The sequence below is a fragment of the Hemibagrus wyckioides genome, linkage group LG22 (assembly GCF_019097595.1).
Source record: "Hemibagrus wyckioides isolate EC202008001 linkage group LG22, SWU_Hwy_1.0, whole genome shotgun sequence".
In the NCBI taxonomy this organism is placed as follows: domain Eukaryota; kingdom Metazoa; phylum Chordata; class Actinopteri; order Siluriformes; family Bagridae; genus Hemibagrus; species Hemibagrus wyckioides.
In genome coordinates this window covers 9,526,650-9,539,438 of record NC_080731.1, presented here as the reverse complement: position 1 = coordinate 9,539,438, position 12,789 = coordinate 9,526,650, and the positions used below count along the sequence as shown (strand labels likewise).

At 39.8% G+C, this 12,789-nt stretch overlaps 1 protein-coding gene across 1 annotated transcript; it reads right to left on the bottom strand.

Annotated features, from left to right (window-relative positions):
* Positions 1-9,282: 9,282 nt before the first annotated feature.
* Positions 9,283-11,658, bottom strand: gas1a (growth arrest-specific 1a). Its single transcript, XM_058375520.1, has one exon. It carries the CDS (start codon positions 11,091-11,093, stop codon positions 10,299-10,301), a length of 795 nt encoding a protein of 264 aa, XP_058231503.1. The 5' UTR covers positions 11,094-11,658; the 3' UTR covers positions 9,283-10,298.
* Between the last annotated feature and the right edge of the window lie 1,131 nt (positions 11,659-12,789).

Here is a 12,789-nt window from a genome sequence, read left to right as displayed (position 1 = left end):
TCTATCTTCAAATATATTAAAATGTGTTCTAGTTGACAAAACCTGGAGGGAATGTTAGAGTAGGAATGTAGCAGTATGTACAGGAATATGCAAACATTACTATAATTATTTATAATTCACAACCATTTTCTAGTCTATATCTATCCTTCTTTCCACCCATTCATCCATCTATTATCTGTACATCTTATCCTACACAGGGTCACAGGAAACCTGAAGACTGTCCCAGGGGATTCTGAACACAAGGTGAGAAACACCTTGGACAGGGTTCCAACCCATCAAAGGGCACACACACACTCACACACACACAAACTACAGACAATTTCAAGACGCCAATCAGTCCACGTCTTTGGACTGAGGGAGGAAACCGTGGTACCCGGAGAACGAGAACAACATGCAGCATCAAATAGCCAGCTGCAGAGGTGCGAGGCACCAGTGCCTCCAGTTTTAAATACGATATCATGAAATATATTAAACTTTACACCCAATTAATGTAAATGGCTAAAAAGGCATCTTAAATCACTTGCACAAAACAAAGCATATAGAGTAAGCATTCAACTTTGAATACGTTACACCCGACCATGTTTAGCTACATACAATATATTGTGTATGATGCTATATATTGCCTGAATATCATCAAGAACATTGTAAACAACAACATTGGTCTCTTGGAAACTTTCAAAGTTATCTAAAATGACACACTACGTATTCTTTTTTTAAATGATGTTGAATGGTTAAAGCTACTGAAAACATTTTATTACTCCCCAGAGTTTGAAGCAACTGACTCAGTGTTCATAAAAACGCACACAAGTGCTCATACACACCATTCACCAAATATACTTGTGTCACAAAAATGAAAAGAGAGAAAGCTCCATGGGAAACATATCACTTCTTCTTCTCTTTGGAAGCTGCGTCAGTGCATAATAGCTAAGCTGAATTAATTAATTACTCTGAAGGATCATTTGTGTTTGTTACACAAAGCCAGTTAAACTCGCGCACCAATTCAACATATTTATGACCATTCATTCTCCTGCTCTCTCTCACTCTCACCCTGTACTGATTCCTTTAGACCCTGGGTACTCCTGCATGTCCTTAGCCATGAAAAGGGACAACATAATGGGGGAAACTGAATGTCTGAAGGATGAATTCTTTCAAGACAACAACTGGGCACAATTTGGCCAATGGCCCTGGGGGTCGGCTTAATAGAGTGCGAGCCCCAGCCCCCATTCAGTTTCTCTGAGACTATTAACTCTTAACAACTCCTCAGCTTGGGTCTCATTATTTATTCTGTTCAAGCTTTTCTCCTCCCCCAACACTCACTCTTTTTTTTTTTTTTTTTTGTTATTGCCCTCTATTTTATTGTGCTGAATTGATTTTGTACTTAGTTAATCATTCAGTGTTATCCCAGTTTGTAAGTCGAGTGCCTTCTTGACTGGAGAGCTGAAGGAGTGACGCTATAAAAGCTTTTTAAAGTCACTTTCAGAGGGTTCACAAGTTAGAATGTGGGATGTGAGCAGCTCAAACACTCTCCTGAATCATTATGAAGGAAATGACTAATGAAAGGCTGGTAAATGATTCCTCTGGAGCGCACAGTGCCACGTGGCATGTGAACTTCCTGTATACTTAATTTTTAAAAAAAAAAAAAATTTTCATTACAAATTATTTGGACCCTTATCATGATATATTTAAAAAGGTACGAGTATTTATAATAAAAGGACATTTTGAGTAAAACAGTTTATTTTTGTGTTTTGAGACTTCTGAAATATTTATACTAGGTTGATGAACACCACATCAAATTTTATGCATATTAATTTTGAACAAAGTGAAATTATGCATTCAGAAACACTGGATTTTTCATTAATTTGAGTTAACACCACACACTACCTAAAGTTTGAGTCAGGTCTATAAAGCACACCAGTCTTGTCCAGGATGCAGGCTGAGTTGCTCTTCAGGGTCAGAGGAGCCATTGAAGTCCGAATGGCCTTCCAGAGCAGACTGCACCACTCAGCTGCCCTGCCACCGTGGAAATGAAGTTATGCCTTGTGTCAGCAGCTTTTTGTCTTTTCCCTCCTTCTCTTGGCCTCTGGCTTTCTCTCTCCCTCCATATTTTCCCATTCTCGTTCTCCTTTTCTCTGCACAGTCCACTGGAGGCTTTTGGAGTTCACTGTTGGCTGGAGTATTCAGTGTTGGTAAATGGACTTAATGGCAATGTGAAGGGTCAGAGTGAGGTATTGTGCAGCTGTAATTGAGAGGGGTCCTGCACTTGGGCAATGTTAAGTAATTCACACACACACACACCCAGAGAGAGAGAGAGAGAGAGAGAGAGATAGATAGAGAGAACTCCTTTACCAGCACTCTTCTGATGAATTCTTCTCTTAATTACGCCCGCTCACGCTCTCACTCCTTCTTCTCGCATTGGTTGTGCTCTTGTTTGGTTGTCTGTGGGAGAGTTTATTTGACCTGTAGCTGGATGGATAATGATTTTGCTTTTGAAGTTCTTCAGAGAGTTGTTCAGAGAGCTGAACACAGAATTGCCTAAAGTATATATATTTTTATATATATTATAATTATTTTAATATGTGCTGAATTTATATACTGAAATTATGCATTGTATATTTGCAAAGTTAGAGTTATTATTATTACTAGTAGTAGAAGTAGTTGTAGACATAGAAGATAATAGTAGTTGTGGAGTTTGTAATATCTAACAAGCTTATAGAATATTTTTATAAGACAGACAGACAGACAGACAGGCAGACAGACAGATAGATAGATAGATAGATAGATAGATAGATAGATAGATAGATAGATAGATAGATAGATAGATATGCCCAAAGTTGCAAGCACAGAAAGTCTTTGTCTAGAATTTCCCTTCATTAGAACTAAGAGGCCCAAACCTGTTCCAGCATGACAATGCCCCTGTGAAAAGAGTAAGGTCCACGAAGACATTGTTTGCCAAGACTGGAGTAGAAGATCTCAGGTGTCCTGCAGAAAGCCCTGGCTTCAACCCCACTGAATACATTTGGGATGAACTAGATCGTCAACTATGTGCCAGGCCTCCTAAACTCAACATTAGTGCCTGACCTTACCAATGCTCTTGTGGCCTAATAATCACAAATCCACATTGCCATGCTCTAAAATCTACTGTTAAGCCTTCCCAGAAGAGTAAAGTTATCTGGAATGGGATTTTCAACAAGCACATATGGGCATTAAGATCAGGTCTTTACATACTTTGAGCCACAAAGTGTAGACAGACAGACAAACAGACAGACAGACAGACAGACAGACAGACAGACAGATAGATAGATAGATAGATAGATAGATAGATAGATAGATAGATAGATAGATAGATAGATAGATAGATAGATAGATAGATAGCGGTTTAGCCAGAATTCTCTCAACCAACTCTAGAAAGAATAGGTCAGTCCTAATGATCTATTTTGTTTGTTCAGGCTCGTGGTATCACCTGCCTTCATGCCACTGCCTGAACCAACAAGCTCATAAAACCTCATAAAACCTTATAAAACCCCATAACACTGACAAAACATATGTAGCAACCTAGTAAGGACCAACCATAAAAAAATTAAATAGGCTTAATGTTTATTAACATATCCAAAAATCCATCACCATCACCTTCGACTTAGAGCTATAGGATTTTCATCTCCATTCAACCAAAGGAAGCGCTACTTTTATGTAACATTCCCAAACAGCTTGTTGCGTCTAATGGTTGATTTAGAATCTTTACAAGTCCAAGAATCAAATAACTGTGTTAGATCCTGCTTCATGTTTTTGAGAAGATAATACTCATTTTTATACATGCTCACACCAAAAATAATGACTGTTTGTTTCAGAAAAATAATAGCTTTAATTTTTTTTTCCTATTCTCTTGAAAGATGCCCATAGTTTTGGCTCTGACTGTACAAAAGGTTTTCATTTGATTCAGGCTAATGCTTCACATCAAAGATAGCTTATTTGTCAAAGCTCAAGAAGACTGATATCCTATCCACATTTTTTTTTAAAAAGGTACAACAAAAAACCAACTGACCACCCACTAACACCTATTTGCTTCAGCAACATTGCCAGATCAGGGCTCTCTCTCAAACTCAATGGTTGATATTCATTGCGGCCTCTTTGCCGCTTTCTCCCTCATTCATCAGGACCATCGCTTTGGCCAAAACCTCCCTTCTCTCTTGCTGGCTCTCTCCTCCCCTGCCTGACAGGGGAATTATATGGCTGTTGCAGTAGAAAAAAGGGGCCATGCTCGGCGCTAGTAAAAAACACCTCTCCCCTCCATCACTTCATTATCCTCTTGAACGAAAACAAGCGGCCAAACTTTGCCAGCCATTATTCCCTGCTGGATAGAATCTCAGTCTCTCCTTGCACCTCCTGTTATGGTGATTTTGGATTAGTTGTGCTGACGGGGGAGGGGTCGAGACTATGTTTTTAATGATTCAAGGTGAGTAAGAGTGGCAAAACTTGAGAGTAGGTGTATGTGTGCCTTCTGACTGTACTGTCATACTGTATTTTGAGTAATGCACTTAACAACACTAAATAACTACTGCACACACAATGATGTTGCCAGATAAGTTTAAATAACTTTCAATAAGTTCTATATAACAACACGTTTAAGGTTAAATTTCAGACACACTACATACTATGTTTAACGGTCACAACTGCACCAGGGTATGGTATTTCACTAATTCTTTGGTATGAAAATATTATTCTCTATCTACATCTGTATTCGCCACTTTCAGCAGAGTGTATGTATGTTTATATCCACTCTAACATTCACACAAGTGTTGTTTCAGTAGCCACAATAATCAAAGCACAAATGTTGTGAAAGCTTCTCTTTCCTAACTCTCAGGTAAGTGAACTCTTTGTGACTGTGTTAATCCTGCAGGGGTTTTTTTTTCTCATGAGCAAAGGATCCAGACCCCTCCTGTGAGGCTGTGCTGAGGTGCTTTTACCCGTTTCAAAGAGCCGTGAACTTGACAGAGGTCTACCGTGATGGAATCAAAGTGGCAGCTCAGATAGGGGAAAAATCCAATTTTGGCTGTCAAGCGCAAAAGGTTGCTGAAAAGAACAGCCAGGGAAAATCCAAAAAAAGCTTTTTTCTTTTTCCTTTTTTTTACTGTTTAGTAAGTTTCCTTCATTTAAGGCATACACTTCCTTCCTTCACAGAGGGGTACACTTCAAAATCCTAGACTGTGAATATATGTTGACAAAGAAGAACTTAAGTATACCCAAGCCAGGAAAATTCTATTGAAAAATATGACCTCAGGTTTTCTAGCACAGCTTTCAAAACTTTGTAAACAATCCAGGCTTCACTTATAATTTAGCAAAAAAAACTTGCAGGGGGCCTTCCAGTGCTCTTTCCAGCAAATACCTATGTTAACTTTAAAGGATTACCCTAAATCCTATCCAGTGAACTTTCCATTTCACTCTGTTTTGATCATAAAAGCTGTCTTGTTTCTTCATTAAGGCCTTATAAAGCCCACAAATGAGGTCCATACTGAAAATGGCCAAATAATCTAAAATGTAAATGATCCTCAAAAATATTTGAAATGGATTCTAAAAAGAATAACTCCAATAAAAGCTCGTAATGTTTTCCCCTGTGATTTTTGACCAAAGAAAAAGTTATGTTCTCATTCCTTAACAAGAAACGAGCACCCTGCTGTGATGTTCCCTATAGTTTTTCCATATTTTCAGTAAAGGCAAATGGTTTGGGACTTGTCTCCAGTGTGCCAAGAATTAATTGAAAACATTGTGAGGGGAAAGGCAGGTTTGGGGCCCAGACCACCAATTTAAGGGTTTTCATTATCCAAAAACAATCATTCTAACTGTAATGAAATGGCTGTGTTTTATCTTAAAGTATTTTTTAAAACAGACATTGGTGCTGTACTTTTGTGTTACATTTCTGGCTGAGAAGAATAAACAAGTTGCTTATGTTTGTTTGAGGACTTTGTAGTTGCTTTAATCACTACTATTCATAGACCTAATGGGAATAGTTATATTACAAGGCACCATTATTTAAAAACGGTCAGGCTGATTATCGGATTGATTATCAGGAGTACAAGCTAGGAGCAAAGCAAATAAGAAAGTGGTCTAGTTAAGTGTCCAAGCACATTAATAACTAAACATCATATGTTCCTGAGAAAGAGAAGTTTCCCATGAGCCACTGAGGCCAAGATTAGTTAGAAAGACACCTTTAACACTTGAAATGCCAACACAATGTGTCTTTATATATAATTTGGATGCTTGGGAATAGCTTATAGAGGAGAGTGCGGCCTGCTTTAAAGAAAAATTCAAGCACTATTGTATATGAACCTCCATTTTTATTATTTTATATTTAATGGAACAAACTAGCATCATCAGCATGAGGTAAAATATTTCTCATATAATACACTAATTTCAGCTGCTCTAGGTTGAAAAGTGTGAGTTCATGACTAGCACTTGTTTTTATTTCATTGGTTATCAAACATATTATTTATCAAACAAGTTTTTACTAATAGATGTCAGAGATAGTTTATTCATATTTATGGAAAGCAGCGGGATTGATAATACATTACGTGTGAAATACTAAATTATTCTATAAGTCAGGAACAAAACACTCTGAGATGTGTCGATGCTTTAGGTATCATCGCATCCCACCACTAAGCCATTTTTATTTTCCAGTAAGTGTTTTATTCTTCTTATAGCACAGCAACCTGACAGTGATCACTAATTTCAATGTATTAATGAATGACACATAGTAGATTTAATGTTGTGGAACATCCATGTAGCATGTTAGTTCTTGTTATCACTTATGGTATAGCAATTTTAAACAGCCCCTCCCTTAACAGCCTTTCTTTTTCTTTCTTTTGATGTCAATAAGACAAAATAATGCAGCTTATAATACAACCAGGAAACCACCAAGGGCAAAGGGCAAAATCTGTCCTGAAGACCATACCATGGCAGAAAACGTAAAGCTTTACATCTGACTGTTACAAAGTGCTGATGCTGGAGAAATCCTCCCAAAATCTCCTCACAGAAACCTTAACCAGGTTTTTTAATGCATTTATGCAGAGAGTCACTCATACAAGTCCATGTTATTTAGCTGTTATTACAGAACTGATATCATATTACAACCTTCACGCTGATATCAACTTGTGATTTGCAGCTGGAACTACTGTCAGAGCTGCTTTTTAAGAAAATAAATAAACACCTTCTGGCAAATCAAAATTCAACAGCACTGTGTCATAAAGTGTTCAATACTAAGAGATTATTACAATTAAGACTGTATTAGAGAGTCAAATTTAGCTTAAAAATAATTACAAATAAGGACATAATGTGGGACCAGAATTTTTCAATTGCGTATAAGGTTACTCGAAATTACTATACTATATTTTTACATTATTCTTTTGTCTCAGATGAGTAGAGTTTTATTGTGTTTTGCTAAATTCTATAATATAAATCAATTTATAGCAGTCCATTCAGATTACTGGCTCTTCCTCTAAGTGCTACATCTATCAAACTTCATAATGTGCTGATTTAGGAACCGGTTTTACTTTTCACAGCCAAGTAAATGCAGTTATAAAGACAAGGTGGATTTCATCACAGCCCAACCCTCACTCTGTGCCAGAGTGCGTCAAGGAATGGTAAGATTATCCAGCGCCTCACAGGCTAAAACTATAACTCAGTGATGAAGCACTTTAGAGCATTGCCTCATTGCCTCATACCCCCATTCCATCCATCCTTTTTGGCCACTCTCAAGCTATAATGAAAACTATAGCACAAAAATCCATCTTGGTATTCATCAGCCCACTCTTGCTTAGCTGCTCGCTTCCAGTTGTTCCGGCCCATCGCCCATCCGAGGCCCGATCTCATTATTTCATATGTAGCATGCTGGGCCCCCTTTTTTCACATGGGGTCGTAACTGAGCGCGAGAGCCCACATGGAGTGTGTGGATGGAGTGAGGGGTGAGCGGATCTTTCCCACATGCTACCCCGTGGCTCAGCTCTGAAGAGGTGTCAGCAAGCCTCAGAGGAATGAAATGCCTGCGTATTGTGCAAACGCGGCTATTATGTGCTTAAGATTACCATGACAAAAGTGCCACTCGACTTCTTCCCCATTGAGAATGCTCAAGGTCTCTTGTCTCAGCTCTAATAAAACATTTTGCAGCAATCGCCCTGTTTTGAAGACCGTAGCGATGAGAGGCAAAAGAATGAGGAGGCCAGTGTTTTTAGCATGGTGCAGTGTACGGAGGCTAGAAACACTCTTCCAGTTGTGTTTGCGAATGTGACGTGAAAGTAATGTACCCACAAACCACAAGATGAAACTTTTTATATTTTCTCAGAGATTCACACTACTTAAAAAATGGGTTAAGTCTGAAATTGTAATTGTGTTTCTTAAAGTTTGTGCACTTCATCCATTCACTGGGAAACATGCAATAAGTCTAACACTAACTGTAAACGAATACTTTAATAGACGCTTTTAATATATTTTCACTGATTGTGATTCATTGTTTTCCTTTAACTATATATCTACTCAGCTAATTTAATTCATTTTACAGGCTTCTATGTAACTGTTTTGTTAAAAGACTGCTAGTTAATTCATCTTCTTAATGGCTAGATAATGAGTTGGCAAATAAGCATCATTAGCCTACAGCATATGATGAGGCAACCACAACAACAGCCTTTCCCACTGAGGACTCATGACCTTAAAAAGTCAAGCTAACTTTCCAACTTCCTCATTAGTCAGGCAGCAGCCAAGGCGTGAGTGAAGGTCTTATAAAGTGGGTTTAGTAGATAACATATAGACAGACTAAATATACAAAGTGTAACAAGTTGCATTGTGTATCATGTTGCAATGCTACTGTCTGGCTTTCTGATGGGCAGAGGTTAACGCCATTCACAGCCACAGTGTGCAGACGGAGGCTGTTAAGCAAACAGAGTGATTGGAAAGTAAACAAATGCTGGTCTGGTCACCGCATGCGTGCCCCAGGGAAAAGCCATTCACTTTTAAGCTTACGTTCTATATCCAAAAGTCAGAGTTTAGGCTGTAAGCAAACACTACTGTTTGCAAAGTCAAGGGTATCGATGCATCTTTTGTGTGTGTGTGTATGTGTGTGTGTGTGTGTGTGTGTGTGTGTGTTTATAAAATGCTTAATCTGTTCCTCAAACACACTGCTGAGTTTGTGGTTTTAGGGGAGTTTGTAAAAGACACAAGCGGTCATATGCCTCCTAGAAAAAGTCAGTGAATCACGTTTAAATGAATCTATAACACGGCAAAACAGATTACACACACTCGTTTTTATAGTTTTTGTACTTTTGTTTTTTATGCCTTCTATAAAAAGTACATCACTGAGGCAGTCATACAGTGGATTTAGACATTTTCTACAGTTCATAATTCATCTTAGATAGCACAATTTAAATTTCTCTGAAAATCTATTTACACTGTACAGTATTTTAAAAGGAAACCCAGTACAACAAAATAACCAACTTCCCTTTAAAGCTGGACTCACGCTTTGTTTTTATAGACATCTTATGATACAAAATATTGCGTTCTATCCTGTGATACAAATATAGGCTGCGAAAATGTCTCTATCCAGTCCGTTTGAGCAAATGCTCTAGCACTCGACCTTCTTTTAATTTATTCCAGCATGCCCAACACTTTCCAAACGCATTCCTAACAGAAATGTTATTCAGCCTCTCAGTCAATCACAACTTTATATAAAATAGCTTACATAGCTACACAGCAAAATCCCTGATGTTTAACTAATACCCACAGAGCTGAATCAACACCTGCAGTGCCAATAAAAGGCCAACACTTATGAATTCATTTATTTAACATCAGAGATTTTGCTGTGTAGTTTTATAATGGCAGTGCAAAGCTCTCTGCTAAAAAATCTTTGCATTTTTAAATCTCTAGTTAACAAAATACTTTTTTTTCCTGGTGTACATACATATTGCTCTTTTCTTGAACAAGTGTTGCTCAACAGTTTCTGAGTAGCTTGTCTATATGGGCAGTCTCGTTTTAAGGCAGTAGTGTCGAAGTTTAGAACTGATTCATTTGGGGACATCAGCCACATCCAGCTAGAGTTCTTGGTCAGAAATAAATATGATGCCATGGTTCCTGATGTCCATTTCAGTTCATGAACAGTGCATTTGCATAGATAATCAAAAGGTGAATGCAATGCCATAAAAGGACTTGAAAGTCACTCAAAGGTACATTTGGTACTCTTTAGAAAGGGAGAAATTTAAACGGCTGCTGATCAGGTGTAAGCAAATGTCTAATGCATTGAATGCTGCATTGTTTTTGTATCATCAAAACCGTAACAATACCAAGACTGGTGCAAGCACGGCAAGAGCGCGCAAATACTGCACGCGCGTACCCGCGCTGCTCGGGCCGTCCTCTTTCCCGTCCTCTCCATCATCCTCCTCATCATCATCATAGTAATCGGTCCCGGATCCATCATTATCGACCACGGGTGGCATGCCGAAACACAACGTGTGCATGCTCACTTTGACGTATTCGCAAATGGTACGCTCAGCGCCGTCGCAAACGCACGTGTCGAGCAGCTGCGCCTTGGGCAGGCGACGCATATGCGCGATGACGCCGCGGCACGCGTTCGTGCACGTGGCGCCGCTGAACAGCTTACCGCAGTGCTGCAGGTAGTCACCCATGGCGGAGCGACATGGTCCGTCGCGCTCGCACTGCCGCCGCGCCTCCGTGCAGCCCATACTGCTGGTCCTGGGCAGGCATGGCTCGATGGCGCGCTTGGTGTCTCGACACAAATGATCGTCTGCGCAGCTGCAGTCCTCCAGAGCAGGGCCGCTCTTAGTCTGGTTGAGTTGCACAAGTGATGCGATGCAGTGGCTCGGGCACGAGCGCCGCCGGCCGCTCAACACTGGGTCACACGCGCGCACGTACTGTCCGTACGCGTAGTGGCACTCGGGCTCTGCCTGGCAGTTCATAATAGCCTGCCAGCACACGAGACGTCCCCGCGAGCGACTCTGCGACGGGCCCGCACACACACAAGTGCCGAAAAATAGGAGCGCGCAGGCGAGCGGCCACGGGTACGAGCCGGCGCCCTGGGCTGACCGCGCGAGCCTCGCCATTGGCGTCAAGGCGAGAGCTGGCCAATCATGCGTCCATGTCAGGGGCTCAAAGTAGCTGCTCCGTTATGTTTTCAAACCATGTCGTGTTTCCCGAGAAGTAATTCAACTCCGCTTGGACTTTCGAGCTTGCAGAAGTCCGTGGAAGTGATTACACTCAAGTCAACAAAACTGTGTTAAAAAAAAAAACAAAAAAAAAAAAAACTATTCTATAGTTCCGCGATCCATTTCACCAGGATATGTTCAGTGAGACGGTCAGCGCTTCATGCAGCTCTCCGTTAAACTGGCCGTATCTGTTAGCTCAGTCCTCTCCTCTCCTCTCCCGCTACAGCGGAGTGAGCTCGTCTAACTTAGCGCGTTCTTTAGTAGTCACGACTCGTGCACTTGAGAAGAAGAAAAAAAAAAGAGCCTTCACGGAAGTGGGTTTCTCATCCTTCATTAAGTACGCGTGGGGAAAATAAACACTACAACAGTACAAAAACAAACAACAAAAGTGCAGCGCGCTGGACTCGCGTATCAGTTCCTCCGCCACGGCCGCTCGTCTTTATCCACTTCGAGTCTTACGGAAGTTTCGGGTGTTCCTATTGGCCAGAGCACATGCTCTCGTAACTGTCTACGTCACCGTGTGACGAGAGGCGGAGTCTGAGACAGATAAAGAGGAGACAGAGGGGCGTGGCGAAGAGTAGGGGCTGTTACTCTGTCAGAAAAATGTACACAGTTTATAAATCATCCTGACCGCCGATTTTTTATTTATTTTTTATTCTTAACCAAACTGTGGTGATTAGCAGAATTGGATAGTGCTTCCGGAACAACTCTGTCAACAAACACTCATGTTTTATTCGAATGGATATCTAATAATAAACTTACACTTAGACATTGCGTCATTTGTTGCAGTTACGTCACCTTTCTCCGTTTTATGTCGTCAGACCACAGCGTTCATTTTTGGCATTTCTAAAATCCCCAAGCTGTCCGATTATATCAAAAAATGCAGATGTCATATTCACAGGGGACCTGGGCAACCATTTAAGCACTTCTTTGTGGCAAAGCAAATTTTCCTGTCTGCATCTGATAATCTGGCGCCTTCATGTATAGGGTTTAAACATTTGCACTTCCATCTCTTGTCTACTAATCTCTCATGTCATCATTCAAATACCCTAGATCCCTAAAAGTGTTTCTTTATTTGAGTTTATCAGCTTGTCCCAGGATACGTAAAGCATTGAAAGATTAGTAATAATAACAGTAATTAATAATGCGAATATTATTTTTACTTCGTTCTCTAATTGTAATTGCGTGCGATTATCCTAATGCAAATTATGAAATGCAAGAGCAGGTCATTGAACGCACTTTCTTTATGGATAAGGAACAAGGTGTTATATCCTTTTATTATTATTTCTGTCTCTGCTTCTGAACGTTTTGTACTTTGTAAATATTATACAAATTATTTCTATTACAATTTTATTTCAAATACTACATATTACAAATCATAATGTACATGTATACTCTACATCATATGGGACATTTTTTTGTTCAGTTACAATTGGTGTGATGTCAGACTCAAGCACAATAGTTCTGTTCATTTGATAATCTGTACTGATGTTGCAGCTTTAATCAATTTAATTCTACAAGGTCTTAGAAGTCTTTAGAAAGGTCCATACAAAAATATGTACCCTTGGCTGCAGTGGATTCCGGTCTTTCCAGG

Excerpts from the sequence above, each read along its gene's own strand:
- gas1a (XM_058375520.1), bottom strand. The coding sequence starts at position 11,093 with ATGGCGAGGCTCGCGCGGTCAGCCCAGGGCGCCGGCTCGTACCCGTGG.